Below are 23,358 nucleotides of genomic sequence, written 5' to 3'. Positions count from 1 at the left end.
TATTGAAGCTAGTTAGACTTTTGTCATTTATTTCAAGGGGAATAGGACAGGCCCATAACTGGACAAAGTCTGAGAGCTGTTATTGACAGCCCTCAGATTCTACCTACAGAACTCAGTGCAAAACTCCCATTGACTTTGATGGCTACAGGATTAGGATCCTAAACAAGAAAGAAGGTGGAATCTTCTGTAGGTACAATACAACAGTGCAAAGTGCTTGCTGTGAGAATGTGAATTGAGGTTCTCAGCATCATGGAAAATCAAGGCTCTAACATCTTAGCGTACTAAGGATGAAAGACTGCACTTGCTAGAGTCAATGCGAGCTTTTGTCATTGACTTCCATGGGGTCAGGGGTTCACCCCAAAGTTGTAAATTCTTGTTCTGGTGTTTTGGAAGGAATACCTAATTTTAGGAACTCAGATAGTAACAAGCTCTTGTGTATAACCACCTACCATCTTTTCCTTCCAGAAATATAGAATTAAAAACCATTTACATGAGTCAGCAGTTGTATAAGTCATAGCCTGATTTCTTGAGTCACTAAGCACACATATTTCTCAGAAAATTCTGTTCAGTTAAATAGGTCATGGTCTGTAGAACAGGAAACGATTATTAAACAGACATTCTTAGGCACAGATTAATACAAAGGGACTTGGAAGAGGGGGTTTCCAGCATTTTCAGTATGTTTCCCTGGGTACCTGTCATCCACATCGAGAGCCTGCAGATTGCACTCTGGGACTCTAGCCAGCTCACTGATAATGTCACTGTAACCTGCAGCAGCAGCAATGTGCATACATGTCTTCCCATTCTCGTCATCGTAGTTTATTATCGACGGACCCTGGTGATGGTTCAGAATGATGGAGCACAGAACCCTGTTTCCACTCTGAAAAACGAGTAATGGGATGAGAAGAATTTAACAATGAAGTACATGTTGCCCTAGACTATTCTAGAGAGGAATAAATACAGTAATGGCGTTTTCTGTTTATTTCAGATTTGGGCTACGTCTACACGTGCACCCAACTTCGAAATAGCTTATTTCGATGTTGCGACATCGAAATAGGCTATTTCGATGAATAACGTCTACACGTCCTCCAGGGCTGGCAACGTCGATGTTCAACTTCGACGTTGCTCAGCCCAACATCGAAATAGGCACAACGAGGGAACGTCTACACGGCAAAGTAGCACACATCGAAATAAGGGAGCCAGGCACAGCTGCAGACAGGGTCACGGGGCGGACTCAACAGCAAGCTGCTCCCTTAAAGGGCCCCTCCCAGACACACTTTCATTAAACAGTGCAAGATACACAGAGCCAACAACTAGTTGCAGACCCTGTATATGCAGCACGGACCCCCAGCTGCAGCAGCAGCAGCCAGAAGCCCTGGGCTAAGGGCTGCTGCCCACGGTGACCACAGAGCCCCGCAAGGGCTGGAGAGAGAGTATCTCTCAACCCCCCAGCTGATGGCCGCCATGGAGGACCCCGCTATTTCGATGTTGCGGGACGCGGATCGTCTACACGTCCCTACTTCGATGTTGAATGTCGAAGTAGGGCGCTATTCCCATCCGCTCATGGGGTTAGCGACTTCGACGTCTCGCCGCCTAACGTCGATTTCAACTTCGAAATAGCGCCCAACATGTGTAGACGTGACGGGCGCTATTTCGAAGTTACTGCCGCTACTTCGAAGTAGCGTGCACGTGTAGACGCAGCCTTGAAGGGCATAACAAACCATGAGAGTTCCCGACCCTCTTAAAATTGTCTGTTCTGTGAATTTCTTAGAATATTTCTGGGCATTGTGGAAATAATAAATAAGGTACTGTAACAGAAAAATACAAAGAAAGATAGAATATAAATTCACATTAACACTCTTTCAGACATTCCTTGATTTTTATGAAACACAGAGGGGTGCAGGCTCTCACGATTGAGTACTTGTAAAGGGTTAAACCCAGAGTGAGTGGATTCTCTGTTGGCAAGCAGCCAGGTAAGCCAGTGGGAAGAGAAAGGGATCTTTTGAATTGAAGCACTTACCTGCTAAGAGGGTCTTTATTTTGTGTGTCCAGAGCGGAAAGACAAAGCCTGCATCGACACTTACCTGGAAGGCCAACGGCTGCTATGCAATTTTTGGTACGCCAATTGTGCACCAAAAATCAACTTTGTAGCTGTCAACTTCCGTGCTTGTCCTCATGGCAGAAGGTCAATGGGAACACCCCTCTAGTTGACCTTCCTTAATACCATGCTGCTCAAAAGAAGTTCCGGAGTCAACACTCACCCTGGAATGTGCCATTTCACACATGTGCAAAACAGTACCCCGGAAGAGCGAACGTAAGCGTTTGATCTTCCCTGGTGAGTGTAGACCCAGCCAGAGATGTTTAATTCTGGTCAGGCTTAATTAATCCCGTAAATATTCAGCCCACGTGATGTGGGCATGCAGATATGTGAATAGAAAGGACATGTTTAATCAGATGCAATCAGGTTATTTTTTATTTTGGGTTTGGTGGGGGACTTCTCAGGTTGGCTGACACTTTCTGTCACTCCTCACCTCACCCCATACACTATAACATCTAAACTTAATGCCAAGGAAATAATTCTCTGTGTTTTTATCTACCTTTTAAAAGTTGCTTTGTATCACCTAGTAATCAAGTATGCTTTATCACTTTATTGGTACACTTAATCTTTTCTTTTATTAATAAATCACCTTTTTAACGCAATGATTTGGTTCCCGTGTCTTAAAGAAGTGTCTGTGTATATACATGCCTAAGATTGAAAGGTCAGCTAACAGATTGCATCTTAATTTCTTCCTCTTTGTTCTCAAGCTCTCGCCTAAGGGAGGGTTCAGAGTTTGGGGTTACCCTCTGGGACACATCCCAGGTGTGTCTTCATTGGTTTTAAAGTTTTTTTTCCCCTCCACTTGGCAGCTACCTCCCAGGGCCAGGCAATCTGTGACTTTGGGAAGCTTTTAAGCAGAAGCCTATAGGGACAAGGTATTTTTAAGGTCTTTTATTGGCCCTCATCTTCTGCACTTAGAGGCTACGTCTACACGTGCAGCCAACATCGAAATAGCTTATTTCGATGTTGCGACATCGAAATAGTCTATTTCGATGAATAACGTCTACACGTCCTCCAGGGCCGGCAACGTCGATGTTCAACTTCGACGTTGTTCAGCCCAACATCGAAATAGGCGCAGCGAGGGAACGTCTACACGTCAAAGTAGCACACATCGAAATAGGGATGCCAGGCACAGCTGCAGACAGGGTCAACGGGCGGACTAGCGCTTCCGGGGCAACAGCTAGCCGCTCCCTTAAAGGGCCCCTCCCACATACACTCAGCCTGCACAGCACGCGGTCTGAGGAGCCATATAGGCACACAGACCCCGGGCGCCGCAGTCATGGACCCCCAGCAGCAGCAGCAGCAGCAGCAGCAGCAGCAGCTAGAGGTCCACCCAGCCCTCCCGGCAGGAGCAGGGCTTGCCCTGGCTCATGCCATGTGGGAGTCAGCTGACTACCTTCTTGCCCCAGGGGAGGAGATGCCCCCAGGGCAGCAGGGCTCAACCCCTACCCCTGCAGCACCCCGCTCCACCCCCCGCCTCACACGCCGGCGGCTGTGGAGCTACCCCACCAGCACCGACTGGTGGGAGCGGCTGGTGCTTGGGGAGTGGGACGACGACCACTGGCTCAGGAACTTCAGGATGAAACGCCAGACATTCCTGGAGCTGTGCCAGTGGCTCACCCCTGCACTCAGGCACCGGGACACTGCCATGCGGTGTGCCCTCCCTGTGGAGAAACGGGTCGGCATCGCTGTCTGGACGCTGGCCACTCCGGACAGCTACTGATCCGTGGGGCAGCAGTTTGGTGTCGGAAAGGCCACCGTCGGGGCTGTCTTCATGGAGGTAAGAGAACCCACAGGGGGAGGCCAGGGCAGGGCAGGGGGGCCAGAGCAGGGCAGGGCAGGGCAGGGGGGCCAGGGCAGAGCAGGGCAGGGCAGGGCAGGGCAGGGCAGGGCGGCCAGGGCAGGGCAGGGCCACGCACACCCTGCTCACCCCTCATTGGGGCTGTCCCATGTGCTTTCTCTGCAGGTCGTGCGTGCCATCAACGCCATGCTCCTGCACAGGCTCGTGAGGCTGGGGGACCCACATGCCACTGTCGCCGCCTTTGCCACCCTGAGCTTCCCCAACTGCTTCGGGGCTCTGGATGGGACTCACATCCCCATCCGCACCCCGCACCACAGTGGAGGACGATACCTCAATCAGAAGGGCTACCATTCAGTTGTCCTGCAGGCCTTGGTGGACAGCCGGGGACGTTTCCAGGACATTTACGTGGGCTGGCCTGGCAACACCCACGACGCTCGGGTTTTCCGGAACTCGGGCCTGTGCCGCCGGCTGGAGGCGGGGACCTACATCCCCCAGCGGGAGATCCCTCTGGGGGACACCACCATGCCCTTCTGCGTCATCGCAGATGCGGCCTACCCCCTCCGGCCGTGGCTCATGCACCCCTACACGGGCCACCTCTCCGCTAGCCAGGAGCGCTTCAACGAGCGCCTGAACCGTGCGCGCCAGGTGGTGGAGCGCTCATTTGGCCGCCTCAAGGGATGCTGGCGATGTCTCCTGACGCGCCTGGATGCCAGCCCCAACAACATCCCCCAGATTGTGGGTGCCTGCTGCGCCCTGCACAACCTCGTGGAGAGCAAGGGGGAGACCTTTCTTCAGGGCTGGGCCGCGGAGGCCGGCAGGGCACACGTGCAGCCACCTGCTGCCCCCATTCGGCAGGTGGACCCAGAGGGGACCCGGGTCCGGGAGGCCCTGCGTGCCCACTTCGACCAACAGGCCGCGGGGTGAACTCTGCCCAGGCCCCCTACTGCCCGCCCCTTCCTCCCCTACACTCCTGCCCCAACGCCCACAACATGGAGCACCCCACCGCCCCCCCCACTTGTCCTGGAGAAATGACATCACGAACTTGTGGGTGAACGTAAATGTTTTTTTTGTCTTAACGAATTTTTTTTTTTTTGGTAAATAAATAAATATGTGACACACAAACCAAAAAGGAGGGACAAACGTTCAACCAATTCAGGATGGGCACAAATAAAACAATACAACCAGAAAGCAAATCACTGTGCGCCATCAACAAAAAAGAAAAGCAGGGAGGAGAATGGGGAGAACTATTTACGGGGGGGGACGGGGCAAACGGGGGCACCAAAATAAACCAGTCCAAACTATGTACAACAAGGGGGGGGCCACGTCCCGGGCCCCTCGCCCCTACAGCCCAGCACTGGGCGTGCCCGGCCGGGAGCTCTGCCGTGCCTGCAGTCTGGTCCGCGGCTGGGTGGGAGCGGGCTGCACCGGAAGGTATCGGCGCCGGCGAGTCTCGGGTGGCTCCAGGGGTCCCTCGGCGTGGTGGCCCTCGCGGGGAGGTGGTGGGGCGACGGCGGACGGCCCGGCGACGGCTGGAGCAGCTGGTGGTGGGGCTGCAGGAGCGGGCATGGCGGGCGGTGGCTCAGCCGGCGCGGCATGGGGGGCCAGGTAGTCAACCAGCCGGTTGAATGTCTGCATATAGGCCCCCCATGCCTCCTTGCGCCAGGCCAGCGCCTGCTCCTGCAGCCGGAGGTGCTGCTCCGACACCTCCAGCTGCCGGCGGAGGATGGCCAGCAGCTGGGGGTCCATTGCCGCCGCCGGTAGCAGGCACGGGGTCCGCCGTCTTGCCCTCCGCGGGGCCGGTTGTTCCTCCGCCGAGGGGCTGCCCTGGAGCGAGGGTCCCGGAGGGCTCTCCGGGACAACCGAGGCCTCGCCGGCGCTCTCTTCCTGTCCTTCCGACGGTGCAGGTGCAGGTGCAGGACACAGGAGAGGAGGGGGGAAAGAAGAATGGAGACAGGCGTTAGTGTGGGCCCCGAGCCGTGGCCTTTGTCCCCCCTGCCCTGTGCTGCAGGTTCCCCATCCCCGTCCCTGGGAGATGCTGGTGTGATGGATGGGGTTCAGGGGTCCCCCTGCCCTGCACCCCGTCCCCTGGTGGGAGCGACTCTCACTTCACCCCGCAGGGTCTGAGAGCAGGAGAGGTTTCTTAGGCCACAGATGGCCACTTTCTGGCAGGAGTGACAGCACCAGCTGTCAGAAGAGACAGTCCTTCCAACCCGTCGTGGGGAGAAGACCCCAAGGGGGGCCCCTCTGGGATGCAGCTTTCCCCCTCCTCTGGCTGGCTGCCTACCAGCTCTCCCTTCCCCTAGACTCTACCTGTGGCCCCCGCCCTCGCCCCCCAATTCCAAGCCAGCTCGGCTCCTCCCTCCTGTTTGTTCAGGGCAGAGGTGTCACCTGCCAGCTGTAGCGCCAGGATCCTCCTTTAGCCTGGGAGCTCCTCGGCTCTGGTGGCTCATATGTAGCCTGAGTCTCCCTTTGGCACTCCCCCCACTCCATCACATGCTGCTGCTGCGGGGTGTCCCACCCCCTCCTCCCGGGGGCCCCTCGAGGTTCCGCTCTCCCCTGGCCCGGGGATGGGGCATGGCACTGTCATGCAGGGTGGCGGGGGGCAGGGGCTGATGGCTGCAGTGCTGTGAGGGCCATGGCCCTGGTGTCCTTGGGGCCATGGCCATGTGAGCGTGTGGGGGGCCCTGGACACATCTCTGTTACCCCCGCCCCTCAAGCCCCGGGGTGTCCACCAGAGAGGGGTACCTACCTGTGGGTCCGCTCCCACGGTCCGGAGATCCCCGGGGGTCGGAGGCCCTGCTGCTGCTCCGGGATGGCAGGAGGAGGATCTGCAGGCCGGTGTCAGTGGAGGAGGAGCCCCCCCCACCCCTCCTCCTCCTGCCGCGATGTCCCGGGGATGGCCTCCGGGGGGGGCCCCCGGGGTGCGGGGCTTGCCTCCGGGTCGGACTCCGGCTGCAGGGCCTGCTGGGGCTCGTCAGCCGAGGTGTCAAGGGTGGCCCGAGGGGAGGAGGTGTGCCGGGAGCCCAGGATGTCCCTGAGCTCCCTGTAAAAGGGGCAAGTGACGGGGGCGGCCCCAGATTGGCTGGCCGCATCCCGGGCCTGGGAATAACCCTGCCGCAGCTCCTTCACCTTACTCCGGACATGGTCCGGAGTGCGGGCAGGGTGACCCCGGGCAGCCAGGCCGTCGGCCAGCCGAGCAAACGCATCCACGTTCCGCCTCTTGCTCCCCATTACCTGGAGCACCTCCTCCTCGCTCCAGAGCCCCAGCAGGTCCCGCAGCTCGGCCTCCGTCCAAGAGGGGCCCCGCTGCCGCTTCCCAGACTGGCTGGTCCTCTGGCTGCCCTGGCTGCTCTGGCTCCCCTTGGGGGGGGTCCCCTGGGGACACTGGGGGGGCTGCTGGGCAGCCATCACCGCTGTCAGGGGCTGAGGGCTCGGCAGGCTGCCCGCGTGTGCAGGCTGCAGCCTGCACGTTGCCTCAGCTTCCTGCAGTCAGGGCGGGGGAGGGGACCTTTAAGGGGCCGCTCCACGCGGCCACCAGTGAGCTGAGGGGCTGGAGAGAGCGTCTCTCAACCCCCCAGCTGATGGCCGCCATGGAGGACCCGGCAATTTCGGCGTTGCGGGATGCGGATCGTCTACACTGTCCCTACTTCGACGTTGAACGTCGAAGTAGGGCGCTATTCCTATCTCCTCATGAGGTTAGCGACTTCGACGTCTTGCCGCCTAACGTCGAAGTTAACTTCGAAATAGCGCCTGACGCGTGTAGACGCGACGGGCGCTATTTCGAAGTTGGTGCCGCTACTTCAAAGTAGCGTGCACGTGTAGACGCAGCTAGAGTGTTAGAGTGGGGATCAGCCTTGACACAGGTGTATATTTGCATGTGTCCCTCTGGAGAACATTTACACTTTCCTCTATATTTTTAACCAAGACTATAAGTATAAGTCCTCAGACTGGCTTAGGCTCCGTTATGCCCTTCTGCTGTTCCACAATGAGGGGCTTATTTGGCACTGAATTCCACACCCCTTTATCATGGCGAGTGGTACTGACGCAAATAGTTCCACTGAATTCAATGGGATTATAATTGTAAGTACTGCTTGACAAGAGTGAGGGACAGAGGATTGGGCCTTTGACAATTACGTTATTTTACAACCTTGTTTAACAACCACTTTGTGTTCCCTGCAATGGTAATTTATCTGTTGGTACTTTTCCAGTTTATTTACAAGTTTAATATGAGGGAATAAACTGATGGCCACACACCAAATATACAATATTCTCGGCTTCCTGTTATTAGCCAAATCAATAACTGAACTAAAGATAAGGAGCCTGAGCAGTGTGTTGATTGGAATCTTTTCATCCAAACAATGACACAGTCAGGGGCTCTCTTAAAACACGTCTGAACATTTCATCCATTTGGCCAGTGGTTTTCCAGTTTTTCCTCCATAAAGGTACAGTTCATTTGCCTTTTTTTTATTTTATTTTTATAGGCACCTAGGATTCCCAATCACTACCCTTCTATAGTAATATAACTATTATCGAGATCCTTTTTATTGAATACAGAGCAAAACAAACTATTTGAGATTTCAGTTATTTTATAGACTTCTAATTCTGTTCCTTACTGTGTAGTGGTCCAATGCCCACTACTCCGATTTTTTCTTTTTCTGAGGTATTTCCTGTACATCCAGGAGATCCAGTCTCACAAGGATTCTACATGTGCGAGAAACTCCTTTGGTTGCATGTACCCTATGATCACTCCATCTACTTCAGCACAGAGGGAACGTTGCTGAGATACCTGGTTGGACACAGAAACGTGGCCATGAATTCATGGGGTCTGAGTCTGATTTCACACAAGTACAAACTAAAACTAACTCCACTGAAGTCAATGGAGTTACATAGATGAGAGTCAAAATGAAGCCCACAGGCTTCCCAAGTGAATCTATGATGTCATTTGTTTGCCCCAGCCTTGATGCTTCAGCCTCAGATACCCACTGATGCAGTGAATCTCACAGAATCACGCTATCTAAATGTAGTTTTGTTTTGTGCCACTGCTGGGGAGAGCTCGTACTGTGCAAAAAACACTGCTTTAAGGGCCCTGAATACACGATGGACAAATATTTGTCACCAGATCAGTTAACAGACATATTTCTAAAGTAACTATCCAGAATATTTCAGTAGAACTCAAAGATACACTCAGCAGAGTTATGGACTTACCAGTCAACCGGAAGCTCTGTGAAACCAGAAGTCATCAGTCAGCCAGCCAGCAGCACAACCAAAAAGCAAACACTAAACTGCCTCAGTGCTTTAGCCTTGAAGACAACAGCTTCAACCCTGGGATTTTGGGGCTTGAGCCATGGGGGGCAGGTAGTCAGGACTCCTGGCCTCTAGCTCCAGACCTCAGGGCTTTCAACAAGGCCTGGAGGGAGCACTGGGGTTTGCGGCTTCAGCCCTATGGGCTCAGTCACCTGTTTCAGAGATAGCCTGTGTGCTGGAGCTCAGTTCTTTAGCTGCAAAGGGAGAGCTGGTTTGAGTACCAGTGCTCCGCCTGTAGCTAAATCCCCCATCAGGGGACGGGTCCCCTCATACTGAAGCAGGGAGTGGAGCTGTGGAGAGTCCCAAGCCCAGCTGCCCCACTCTAGGCTAAAGCTGAAATTGGAGTTACAAGGCTGAAGCCTTGACCCCAGCACACCACCCAACCCCAGGTTTAAAGCATTGAGCCACCTGTTGCCCTGCTCCTGCTGTGGCTGCAGCAACCCCCTCCTCCTTGCCTTGTGGCTGAAATTCATAACTTCTTCAGCATGGCAGAACATTTCACAGTTATGGACAAACTCAATTTCTGAGAGGTCCATAAAGCTGACAACCTACTGTATACCCTTCATGCTTCCCACAAGCTGCCAAATGCCCAAGGACTTCATGAAGAAAAGATGTCTGACTGAGGTACTGGTTTGTCCTTGTCTTTGTTGTAAGTATTGTTCAAATCAAAGGTTGTATGAAGTCTGCTTGTTACCTTGTATGTCTATGGAAATGTCTGTAACGAGTGCACAGGGTTTATCAAGTACTATAGTTATGACTAAAACCAGTTGCGACCTTTCCCCTTTCTAGTACAGAAGTATGTCAGCTGGTTTCTGTGGATGAGTTACTGATGTGGTTTTAACGAACAAGCTGGCTCCTGAGGGTTCTTTACTCTGTGCTAGAAGAAGCAGAACTTTTTGTTGTTGAGAATTCATTTTTTGGTACTCAAGGAGAAGAAGAATCATAGCTCAGGAAATTAAAACCTATGTGGGAATGCAAAAGAGGTGGGGGCATGAACATTACTCTTCTCCTGGCATTATTCTGGGGGGTTACATACACACCATCTGCTAGGAAGAAGTCTGTTAATCACCTGTTATTCACCCGTTTTTCTGTCACATGGCCCCATCTTATTGCTACTGAACAACCAGGCAAATCTTAACTTCTCTATGTATCATCTAAGAGTTAGATCATGGCTAGATTACCAGTAACCCTGGTGGTGCTAGACACATGGCAGAGAACATGGAGGTGTCATGACCGCATTCCTCTTCCACAGTAGGTGTGGACTGGAAAAGTAACATGGTATGTCTTCAGTTGAAGGGCTTATGTTTAGGGAGAAAACCATCATGATCTGTTCATAATCTGATTATACTAGCGAGTTTATATTTTAATATTGAATATTAGCGTCCAGAGCAGTAGACAGTCCCTTTCGTTTATAATAAATTGAAATAAATATGTATATGCAAATGTAGAAGCCAGTGTTTGAAACGCCATCCCTGTAAATAGATGTAAGTAGGTTTTTTGTACTTAAAGAATTGCAATAGGGAGGATTTATTATTCACTTTTTGAACCTCAATAGTTCAGTTCTTCAGCTCTCACTTTTGTGGGAAAAATCCTACCTATGTGAGAAGCCCCTAGAACTGCAATGATAGGATGCTCTTTGCATGGGGAAAGGTTACTGGTGTGTGTTATCAGATGGAGGGACTGATGGGTGAAGTTTGATTCGGCTTTCTTTAAGTAGAAATTTTCTTTAAAGTTTCAGAGAGTCACTCATGGGAAAATACGTGAAACCAGAAGAGAGCAAAGCATGTTTAAAAACAAGAAAGCTGTCTGCACCCACAAACATGCAACCTATATACCCAGCAAAGAGTTACAGTATGCACATCTTATCCAGTCCTCATCCACCAGCACACAGGTCTAGGCCACGGCCCTAAAGACAAACCCATGGTGAACTAGGAAACTGGTTTCTTTATTACACCTTTGGAAAGAGGGATCACCCCACCCCAAAGAAATCAGGGGTTTCCAAGAAAACCCGAATCATTGGATTAAGGAGGAACTCATGGCAGTTTGCTTGGAGACCCTGCCTGTCTGCATTGACCTGTGTGGCTCTGCCACCAGCCTCTGCTGCCAACTATTCAGTGCTCCTTAGCTCATAGGGCTGGGGTCAGCAATAAGCCAGAGGCAGTTCACCAGGGTTGGTTCCTGGCAGGATGCCAGTACTTTATTTACCTGGCAAACCATGTCTGGCCCGTGGGCTGCTTACTGCCTGCTCCTTCAATAGGGGGACCATCAAGCCATACTGACTTTTCTCAAGGCTGCATCCTAGACATGGAGAATGGGGTTGGGAGAATATTTTCTCCTCCTGATGCTCCCACCCACCTCACCCTGCCTATTCCCTCTACCATCTCTATATGGAATCTTCCCCAGGCCTACAGAAAGCCTTCTGTGGCGAGGGGAAGCTAAAGCAATGTTGCTGGGGAGGCAGCAGGTCCTTCCACAAACAAGAGGATACCTCCACCCATAGCTTCAAAGGCTACAGTCTTGTTCTCAAAGAGCCTGAACTTTAAGTAACATCTCAGTCATATGAGCTAGGAAGAAGTCTTCCCAAGTAAACCTGAACACATAATAATTGTGGCCAAGGAGCCTCTGAGCATGAGTTTGATAAACTTGGCAGTGTGAACCTCAGCATTCCAATAACATGAGCGTATGCTGCAACATATCAGGAGAGGATTGGGTTTTTCTTACTATCAATTCTTTTTTATTTCCCTTCTGATTTTTGGGTCTTCAGGGTTCATGTTTTCCAACTTCTCTCTGCAAACCTGACACCTAGGAACATTTTTTAATGAAAGGTGAGATTTTTATATATGCATTGTGAAACTTTTTGTAAAAGTTATTAGAACTGGCAGCACAATGCAACGAGGAAACCTTTCTAAGGCATTTCTAGAACTCTTGTCACTGCAGTGTTTAAGCAGCAGCAGTAGCTGGGATTTAGGACACTTGCAGGAAATCATATTTGCCTTCAGTTTTAGCAAACAGGATTTCACAATGCAACTAAATTTCCTCCTGGTTACAGATTATTGCTTGTTTGAATGGAAGGGGAAAACCAGAGTCTGCGTCCCTGATTAAACAGCGTAAGTGGAACCACAGGCATGACGGGACAGGGTGCTCTCTGTACAGACATTCTCCTGTATTTGGTCTGAAATCATGTGCAAAGCACCTAGCAAAGCCAAGGGGAAGAACACACGTACAAGGGAAGTATCTGACTCAAAGTAGGTGCACAGTTTGGCACCGAACTGACTGTTCCACCAAATGGAAGTAACTGTGCTAACATATAGGAATGGTGGGCCCAGTTCAACATTGCTTGTTTAGCAGCCAGGATCTCAAGCAATTTTGGCTGTGTGAGGCTAGGTCTAAGCCAGGGAAATAAGTCGATTTCAGATATGCAATTCTAGCTACGGCAATTGCGTAGCTAGAATCAACATATTGGAACTTGACTTCCCTGACTGTCCTAACTAAGGAAGGTCGACAGGAGCATTTCTCCCATTGACCTCTCTTGTTCCTCGCAATACCATGGAGTACAGGGGTCGACTGCCAACCCCAGAGAGATCAATTTTGCGTGTTTTAACAGAGGCACAAAATCGAACTCCAGAAGATCCACCCTGACTGGATCGATCTTCCTGGAAGTATAGCCATACACTGAGGGGGGACACGTTTGTATGGTGCAATGTGCATTACGTTACTGAACTGGGACAGCTGCTTCCCGGTGGGAGGAGGTGCCAAGGTCCTGCCTCAGCCCAGCAGGAGATCAGAATTCCGTGGGCTGTAGCTAGTGCCTTCTGTCCTGTATTGCTCCCTGGCAGGACGGCATATAGCCTGCCCCCAGCTTCATTATTTTCAGTTTCTGGCTACTCTAATTGCACGTAGGAAAATACTTTGGGTCTGATTCACTGTTGTGGCCTGCCTACATTGAAACTGTATGTACTGAGGCAGCAATACTGAGGGAGATGAACCAGTGTACAATCCTAGGGCAGATCTGCTGCACTGGTGTAAACTCAGCCATGTCTTACTCCGGTTTCAAAGGAGCTGGTTTTTACTCAGCTGCAGCACTTTGACAGTAAGAGCTTAAACTGGTGCAGCTGCATTACTGTTGCTATTCCTGTACAACCAACCTCTGATTTAGGCGGGGTCTGTCTGATTCACATGAATGGAACACTGGTGAGAAAATCATCAGATGCACAAACTCCATTGGTTTGCACCTTGCAGAGTACTAAGCGTGCATTCTTTGAAACTGTAGGCAGAGGAAATGTAGTTCTCCCACACCTAATAACTATAATAGGGTGTGATGGTGTAATGGTGAATGCTTTAGCTGCCTCTTTTCTGTGCCTTCTAGCACTGGTTTCTATGGTATCCCTGATGTTTAATCTGCTGCTTTCCCAGGAAAGAAAGCACAAGGCCCTGTTCAGCTGAAAACAGCCCCTGCAGCTGCTGGCCCTAGGAGCTCTCTGGACCTCTTGTGCTCTGCAGATGTTCAGTGCATCTCCTATGGGAAAAATATGCCCCCTTCAGCAGCTCCAGACAAGGTCACTAGGCATTTCTTGCCACTGCTGCCTTTACAGCACAGTCCTGGGACACCACCTCTGTCCTCTTGTAAAATGTTGGGGGACCCACTGAACATTTTCAGAGCTTCCCAGGTCTCAGGCTGTGGCCAGGTGTCCTTCCTCTCTAGCCATGTGTCTGTCAGCCTGGCAGGAACTTTACGTAGATCAAGGCTTTATCTTGCATGGGCAACAGATTTGCTCCTGCATAGGATCAGCGACAGAGAGAAAGTTATGCCAGTCATTTTCCTCTCTCTGCCCTTGTATGGATAAGGAGCTAGAGGACAATAGCTGCCAAATATGGCTCCCTGGCTAAGCTCAAGTTAGAAAAGAATATTAAAGCCTCACCTGCACTACACAGTTATGAGGATGTAAGGCAGATTATGTTTGCTTAATTAGGTCACTGGACATGCTACAGACTTGTCCCGCTGATGTAAGCATCCTACTACATTGCCCTAGAGTAGAGGTCTGCAACCTGTTGCTCTGGAGTTGCATGGGCACTGCTGCCACTGACTCCTCTTGGAGGTCCCTGCCCAGCCACTGCTGAAACAGTGGACCTAAGTTTAATTTGTTTAATGGCCAGCAGGGTGGCAGGTGGGATCCTGCTGTTAAACCAATTCAATTTAGTTCAGTTATTTCAGTGGCAGCACAGCAGGGAGCCCCCTGTGCTACAGGTGGGGGAAGTGCTCAGCACACAGGGGAGCTGGAGGGAGATTCTGCCCCTAACTAGAGCAGCACAGCCCCACCGAGAAGGAGGTGGCAGCCATGAAGGAGCAGTTGCAGTGTGTGCAGCTGGAGGAGCTTGTCAGCTGAGGCGGGTTAATCCTGGGGATGGGGGGCAGGTGTGAGGGACAGAGGTGCAGATTTGTGGGCTGAAGTGACTCAAGCCTGGAGATGGGGGGCGGGTTTGGGGGCCAAGAGGGGGTAGAGGTTGGGGATGGGGGGGCCATAGAGGGTTGATGTGAACATTGCTCCTTCCTGCTTAAGAGCCTGTCCCCAGGTGCAGAGTTTTCCTTGTCCTCATTTGCTTTCCAATTCCGGGGGTGAAAGTAACTTAAACCCTCTAACTGGTACAAACCATTGTGTGTGTGCGCTGTTCTTAAAATAGAGGTTACAGAAAATACGGTTTGATGTTATTGATTAAGGACGGTCTCATTCATACGCATTGTGGCTCTTGAAGTATTGATTTTGTAACTAAATTTGAAAAAATGGCTCTTCTCGCGATTTTGGCGGCAGAGCCCTGACCTAGACACATGTGACACACCCAAGAGGGCTTACGGCAGTGTAGTTAGGGTGACACAGTGTCTATCTTATATCAGCTGTTGGGTGTCTTATCTGTTTGATGGCTCCATAGTGCTGCCTGGAGACTGCACGCAGGGAGGTGAGAAGTCTGGGCAGCTGCCTCTCCACTCTCTCCAAGAGCTGGGTGGGGCCGTCACGCTCCAGCTGGGGAGCTGCATGAAGGGCTCTTAGCCCGCTGCCTGCCCTTTTCAGTCAGAGGAAGCACTTCTGGTGGGGATGTGATCACACTGACAGAAGGAGGGGAGTACAGACATCAGCCGTATCAGTAATCACTGTGCTGACTGTAAGGTGACCTAGCATAGGTTGGCTTAGGGCTGTAGCGTAGAGGTGGCTAAGAGACTATGCCAGCCCCATATTTTTAAACTAGCCCATTTCTCTCCACCCCAAAGAGCTAAAGACTGGGAACCAGCAAGACTCAGTGACACGCATTTCACAGAACAGATCACAGCCATGAAACAACACTTGCTCCCCTCTGTCCCCAGACAGGCGGAAGAGTGATCCAGCTGTGAGTGGGTGACTGGAAAGGAGCTAGAGGAGGGGTTTTGTGACTCACAGGAACCCGAGAGCTCATTTGCACCATCTGACCTCCCATTGCCCCCCCAGATGAGCAGTGTTCACCTGTAGTTCTGAGAGATGCTTGGGGATATGGGCTGAGTGGGTAAAGTCTACACTGCACACAGAGCTGGGGCACTTGCACACAAGTCAGTCTGACCTGGGCAACCATTGCTTGGACCCACCAAGTGGGGTGGATCAGAGTTCAGGTCCCACGGAGACTCAGATCCAGCTCCTACTGTTTTGCAGAGTGACTGCAAGCTCGGTCTGCATGGATGTATCAGCATGGCAGTGAGCAGAGGTGATGTGTGGGAGGGGACAGGAGGGGTCACTTGCCCCCAGGCTGAGTCACATGCCCCCTTAGATGTTAATTGCTGAACTAGGTGTCCTCTTGCTGACCCCATCCACCATGTGGCACAGGTTGCCTCAGCTGTGAGATCAGGTTTCAGCAACTATAAACCTATGTTTGCAATGCAGTGTGGATGTTCAAGCATGGATGTGGAAACACCAAGTCCACAACACTGGTCCCACAGATCTGGGCTTAGTGTGCAGTGTAGACATACCCTACAAAGCTTCTAATTTGCCTTTCTTTGAACTAGCTTGGCCTTCACAGAGCTTGAATGGAGGAACCTGCAGAGCTTGCGCAGTACAGACTTTCAGATATCTTCAGCTGCATGGAATCTACACTGGAACAGACATACAAGAAGTATTTCATAACTGTTATGAGAACAGATCCCCTTTGAAGGACCACGGCAAAATCCAAATGATTCAATATAATTTTGAAACCATCAGAAAAATAGGAAACCAGACAGGAAATGTAGTTGAAAAAGATGATACTTATGGAGGCCACACCTGAATTCTACTCCAGAGAGACAAAAAAACCTGAGTCTGGGCTGGATAAAATGGTATGGAGGAGGGTGGGTTAATCAGGTGAAGTGGATTGTACTTTCTGACTCTACTTACTGACTTATCCCATCTCACAGGAGTGCAATGCTCTTTGTTTAGTTTGTTGATATATTTTTGAAGCACGGGGGAAGAGTGAAAACCAAAAGTGTAAGAATGTGGCTATTTAATCACAGTGTATTTGAATACATACTACGGTGGTTAATGACAGTCATTATGAATCAGTAAAAAAGAAACTTTACTCAGAATGTACGTATTTACATTAAAAAGTTATCTGAAGCAAACTACATGCAAGACACTTACTTAAATGGTATTATAGATAATACCTGATCAACCGTTAAAAGGAAAACACTCACTTTTCTATAGGCTATCAAAACAAAAAGCAGTCAAGTAGCACTGTTATTATTGTTACACCTAGTCATGCTGATAGTTGCTTGCTGTGTTTTTCCATCTTTAAAGAGTCCCATAGGCATTTCTTAGCTGTTGTACATTTTGGGGAGCATTTGTGATTGGTAGTAGAAAGCCTATGAGGCCCAAAAGATGTCTGTCTGATTGCCTCATACAGCAATGATTTGTTTATAACTTCATAGGAAGTTACTGTCCTTAATGAAGTTAAGATTTCCACAGGATGAGAACTTCAGACCTTTGGAAAACTGTCCTGTAACAACATTTACCATTTTACACTATGTGCATGTTATTTTATTCACAGTGGTTTTACAGCACAATCTTGATAGGCATGGAGCATGCTGGGCCTGATCCATCAAAAGCACATAATCACATGCTTAGCACTCTGAACACAAACAGTTCCATCCAGGGACATAAATGTTTTGCTGGATGGGGGCAAAAGTTCTCAGCTCCTTGCAGCATCAAGCCCCTGGTCATATTTGTTAATAAAAATGGTGTTTTGCCATAGGAAACAAGGCTATATCGTCATCCAGTGTAAATGGGCACCGCTCCGCTGGCGTTGAGCAAGGCAGCTGGTTTACACAGCTGTGGATTCATGCACTATGTCCTTCCAACTTTCAGATTGAAACTCTTCCCTGGGGCTGATGTTCCATGATGTAGAATGTCAGACAACAGACAACCATTGGAATATACATGGTGTATTGTTAAAATACTGATAGGTGGCTCTCACCTGTACTGCCCAATGAAGTGCTGTTTTGAAGTCTTTGTCCACCAGAGTTGGGTCCGCTCCTTTCTGCAGCAGGGTTTGCACATGCTGGGGACGATTGTGGAAGGCAGCCCAGTGAAGTGCAGTCATTCCCTACAAATCGCATTCAAAGCTAGCTAAGCATTACCATTCACAGAGAGATTTCAAACTTCAAGGGATTTAATCTGCCTTTTAACTAGACATGAGTTGAACAATTTGAAGATCAATTTGGGCTGAGGAAATCCACCTGCTCAGGATCTCAATGGTAAATAATTTGAAGCAGTTTTAAATGGGTTGTATGAAAAGAGAAGTAGCCAATAAAAATTGACTACTGTAGAAGACAGATATAAGTACTAGATACTTGTCTTTCATAAATATTTATAGCCTACTTATAAGTTATACACCAGTCAGAAGTACGAGAGGTTCCTCATAGGTGAAAGCTGCACAGTTTCCATTAGAAAGTCCTTTTAAGCTTGTATTTTATCACAATGCAACAGCCCTATTTTTAATGCACAATAATTAGTGTGAGCTAGATTCTCATCTGGTGTAAAGCAGTACAGTCTCATTGACTTCAGTTTGTGCTAGCTGAGAAAGTGGGCCAATTATTTTAACAGTAATCTCAGACTACGAACACACCACAGGACTCATTAGCTGTGTCTACACTACAGAGTTCTGTTGACAGAAGTCACTGTCAACAGAAATTTCCCAACAGAAACTCTTTCTACAGAACATGTCCACTCCTAATACAGGCTCCCCGTGTCAAGGCCCTCTGTCAACAGAGAGTGGCCAGACTGCTCAGCCGTCTGTCGACAGAACAGCCAACCAGAAACTCTGCAAACAGGGCCACCCAGTGAACTGGAAGCACTCTCTGTTGACAGAGGTTCCCAGCCCCAGAGTGTCTACACATTTTCAACAGAATCTGTCGACAGAGGTGCTATGCTTTGTACAGTCAAGATAGAATTCTGCTGGGAAAACTGCTGCATTCTGTTGACAGATTCTTGACAGAATGCATTTGTATTGTAGATGCTCCCTAGCTTTGTCCACAGAAGGCCTCTTCTGTTAACAGAACTCTGTAGCGTAGACCTAACTATTTTGAAAAAGAACAAAAACAATGATCTGAGGACCTGATTTTCTGCTCTATGCAAGCTCTCCTAGTGCAGTGCATACTGGTCTTTGCAGACCAAGAATCCACCCTTGTATGTGCATGATAACCAGCATCAAAATCAAGTCCACATACACACTTTAAATCTATGTTATGCACTTTTCCTATCAGGTTGCCTATGTAACATCAATTTTAAGACATATGATATACACACTATTCTTGTTTGGAAGTGTTGTAATACGCAGGCATCAATGACTACACAATGTGTGGAAGCTGTACAGTTTCTCTTAGTTTCTAAAAGCTTAAAAATCCAAAAAACATGGAATGGAAGAAAAATTAAATTTGAAATAAAAAAACAACTGCCATTCATGTGTACAGAAATCATTGCCAATCAAGTCCAAATTCCTTAATATTAGTTTCTCTTTGCTCCTCAGGTATGTTTCAGGGGTTGGGAATAGGGAAGAGAGAACAGTTAAGCCAGGTTTTGATTATTTTGGTTTTGTAAAATTTCTTTATTGGGGTTTTGTTCTTGTAAAATTAAAAACCAGGGTTAAATCTAGCTGCACTGAAGTCAATGGGATTTTTTCACTTCAAATACAATGATACAGGGGTTTACCCCAGGGACCTGACACTAATGATGGACATTGAATATCCTGAGATTCTTGACCTGAGATTCTACAACAGTGTTTCCTACTCTGGTAAGCAACTTCAAAACTAGTTTGGGGAACAATGACAATTGGGGTAGCCAGGGCCACCTGTAGGATTCCAGATCAGGCACCTTTCACTCATCTGCTGATAAAAGCGGTAAGTGTCTCCTTGAAAATTTACCATTTCCCACTGTGGCCCCCAATGAGTGGGCCTGCAGGCAGCACCTCAGCCACCCGTATTTCCCTAACAGACCCTCAAGGCAGCTACACACAGTTGTCAGGGTATGTACTCCAAAGATGGAACTGTACTACCAGAAAATTAGTAACTCACTGACCATTAATATTTTGGTAGGATGTATGTGCAATAAAAACACAAAGGAATTTACAGCTATGTGCTGTAAATATGCTCCTAAAATGTATTTGGCAAGCAGTGCCAAAGCTATGTCTGTTCCAGACAAAGACATGTGATTGGATGAGTCTCCAGCGTAAATGAAATAAGGTGTGACCAAAGACAAAGAAAAGCACATCACTATGCAAGGTAAACAAAACCATCCAGAGAACAAGTGGGGACAGATGATCAGTTCACAGTTTTGCCAGAGGTTGGAAACTGCACACTGAGGAACCCTCCCTCCACAGCCTCTGTCCCGGAGGAATGGCGTGCCTCTGATTTTTGTGCAACTGCCCTGTTTCTGGGGGGAATTTCTGTACACATCATCAGCTGGCAGCCTCTACTGAAAGCCTTTAGACACAACCACAGTCATAGAAACTGTGCAGCTGTCAGCTGTCTTTCTTGCCAAGTAACGTATTTGGTTTTTCTGGGGTGGTTTTATAAAGCTACAGAAAAACATGAATGTTTTCTTTTAAATTGGGCAATAGCTAGGAAAAGACCTTTGTTTGTGAGCAGATTTCCAAGCAAACATGAATAACTGTGCATCCAGCACTGAGTCTTGAAACAAATATTCTCCTAATGTAACAGTATAACCCATATGGCTTCTCTATAGCCATATTGAAAGGCCTTCTTCTGCAGCCAGGATAAAGAGCAGCAGCCATTAACTGTGAAGCTACAGGTCACATACTCACAGCCCATCGACATTTCAGTGCAATAGCACCACATCAGGCTATTACGAAGACCACATCCTAATGCCACTCATTGTTACCCAACAAAGAAACATATCTCAAGATGGGTAAAGAAAACTTAGTTCACAGCATTTTGTCTGGCAAGCAATGATCAGAAGCTGAGGTTGTGGAATCACTTTTCTACTGTTTACTGTATAATCTCCTTCTGGTTTGCAATTGTTCCTGTCTGCTATATAATCAATTTTGCTAGGTATAAGTCAGTTAAGGTGGTGGGTTATGATTGGTTAGGTAATTCTATTTAAATATGTTATGATTTGTTAGTAAAATTATACTAAAATAATTGGTCAAGGTATAGCTAAGCAGGACTCAAGTTTCACTACTTAAACTGGGTACAGCAAGGAAAAGAGCAGGAAGGGAAGAAGGGTGGAAGAAGGAACACCTTAAGGAAAAACTTGAAAGGAGTCACCCCCAAGATCAGCACTGCCAGACCCTGTGGAACAGCAACCAGCACCCAGAGAGTGACTTCCTCTGTCCCAGGGGAAGTGTGCCTGTCTTTCCCAGGGTGGCTGAGCATGATACTGTTTGCTTAGCATATATTCTGCTTTCCTGGTAATTGTAAATAAATAGGCTGGGTCTACACGTGCCCCTTCCTTTCGAAAGGGGCATGTTAATGGACAGCTTCCTATCTGGTGATCAGAAGAAGGGCTTTTGAAAACTGGTGGGGGGGTCCTTTTGGAAGGTCCCGTCTCCACGGGCAGCGTGCAATTCAAAAAGCTGCACTTTCGAATCGCCGCAGCCGCCATTATGCTAATGAGCATCTCATTAGCATCTTTCGAACGTGCTCATTAACATGCCCCTTTCGAAAGGAAGGGGCACGTGTAGACCCAGCCATAGAGAATAAGAATATTACTGTGTCAGGCTTTTTCAGTGGCACAGATCGTGAACACCTGCAGGGACTTACACCTTGAACCCTCGGTATTGGGCAAGGGTGGGAGTTTAAACTAACAGGGTCATGCCTTGAGCCCTTGGAATTGGGTGAAGGTGTCTGTGTCCCTCAAGTATGGAAGGGATAAAGACATTTGTGTGGGTAACATGGATGCCAATTGTCATTTAAGATCTTCTTGACGTTGGGATTTTAGGTTGAATGGGGTAACACAAAGTGTTGAGTCCAGTCCCCTGCACTCACAGCAGGGCCTATTACCATCCCTCACTTTTTTTTTTTCAAATGTAACCTGCCCTCTCAAGGACTCACCTCATAACCCTGCGGTTACAAGGCCGATGCTCTAACCACTGAGTGATCTCCCCCTACCCCCAGTGCAGAATGCAGGGTGTACACTGTTCACTTTATATTTTTGGTTTTGGTTACAACTATTTGCACTGTGAAAAAATAAACTTGAAAAGGGTATTTCACTTCCCCTCATACAAAATAATTTAGGGCAATTTCTTTATAATGGACGTTGAATTTACAAATGCAGAATTATTGTATCTACAGAACTCCCTTCAGACGAGTGAGTCTTGTTTGCAAGTGAGGGGGATTTTACCTCAGGGACTTGGCCTGGTGAAGGGATGAGAGGCTGGTGCAGGGAGACCCCTGTTCTCTATAGCAGCGTTTCACAAAATACCTGTGCTGGCAAACCCCAGTTGGACTAAAAAACCCCAAAACTCTGTGATTCCCCCACTGGAAAAATTTGTGCCCCCTCCTTTTAGCCCAGAGAGACTGGGGCTTCGGTCCTGCACGGGGCTTACTCAGGCACCATGGAGCTCAATGCTTCTGCCCATTTTGGGGTGCTAGGCCCTAGCCTCACTTGGGGCTTCAGCCTGTACTCCCCACTCACCCTGCAACTGCTTCCAAAGCTTTGGGCTAGAGCTTCAGCTCTCCCACCCCGACCCTGCACCAATTCCAGACGTCAGAGCTGGAGCTTCAGCCACCCTTCACCCGCTGCCCCACACTACCACACACATACTGTCCCTAGAGCTCTAGGATGGGGCTTCACTCCCCGCCTCTCCTAGCCACAGATGCCTCCTTACCCACCCAGATGTATGCCATTAACATTTAAAAAATGCACATTAATTTTGTTTTCAGTTAACTGCAGACATTAACTGCAATTAATTGACAGCCCTAGTTATATTTTACTATAAGAAAATCAGTAGTTCTACAGACCCTTTTTAAACAGCATGAAAGCAGATTACCTGATGTATGGGACCATTACAGTTGTCGCATATTTACTCACCTCGTTGTCTCGATGATTAATTTCACTTAAATGCGATTGCTGCAGCAGCACTGCGAGAAGCCTGTGGAAGCAAAAATATATTTAGTATGGTACATTCAAGGCTAAGTCTGGATGAGAGATTTTTTAGAGACACAAAACTGCAACTGAAAGCAAAATTAATGGCAGTGGTGGATGTGAACCAGAACTCCAGATCGGGAAGTGGGGGTGTTCTGTGTTTGAAATCCAAACCCAGATGTCGTCCTGAAGTCTGCCGTTTATACTCCATTTCTAACTAAAACAGTTACATACACTCAGCAATTGGAACCAGAGGCCACCTTTGCACAAATTCAAAAGCAGATGCAATTAAAAATAATTCCAATGTTGGTTTCCAAAAATAATAAGTGGGCATTAATATATCAGAATGCGAAGAGTATGCTGGAGCCATTTTTATAGCCTACAAATGAGTAGAACTATTCCGTGTAATATTCTCCTAAAATTTCAAGCAAAGAGAAATGGAAATGTTTGACCTTGACATTACATTTTTGTATCCTCTGGTTAGCATAGCCTTGTACACGTGCACACACACAGAGACAGGATTAGATAACAGCACAGTCTCTCTGTTGGGAGTAAGGAAGAATAATACA

At 48.7% G+C, this 23,358-nt stretch overlaps 1 protein-coding gene across 1 annotated transcript in view; it reads right to left on the bottom strand.

The window, feature by feature from the left end:
- Positions 1–23,358, bottom strand: part of ANKRD55 (ankyrin repeat domain 55) — a 92,448-nt gene that overhangs the window by 31,102 nt on the left and 37,988 nt on the right. Inside the window, exons 5-7 of the mRNA XM_074995959.1 lie at positions 22,736–22,796; positions 17,664–17,792; positions 693–877 (exon numbers count right to left, since the gene is read on the bottom strand). Coding sequence (XP_074852060.1) covers positions 693–877; positions 17,664–17,792; positions 22,736–22,796 — 375 coding nt within the window. The remainder of the gene's footprint in view (positions 1–692; positions 878–17,663; positions 17,793–22,735; positions 22,797–23,358) is intronic.

Source organism: Carettochelys insculpta, chromosome 5 (assembly GCF_033958435.1).
Source record: "Carettochelys insculpta isolate YL-2023 chromosome 5, ASM3395843v1, whole genome shotgun sequence".
Taxonomy (NCBI): domain Eukaryota; kingdom Metazoa; phylum Chordata; order Testudines; family Carettochelyidae; genus Carettochelys; species Carettochelys insculpta.
This window is presented reverse-complemented; position numbering and strand designations above follow the sequence as displayed.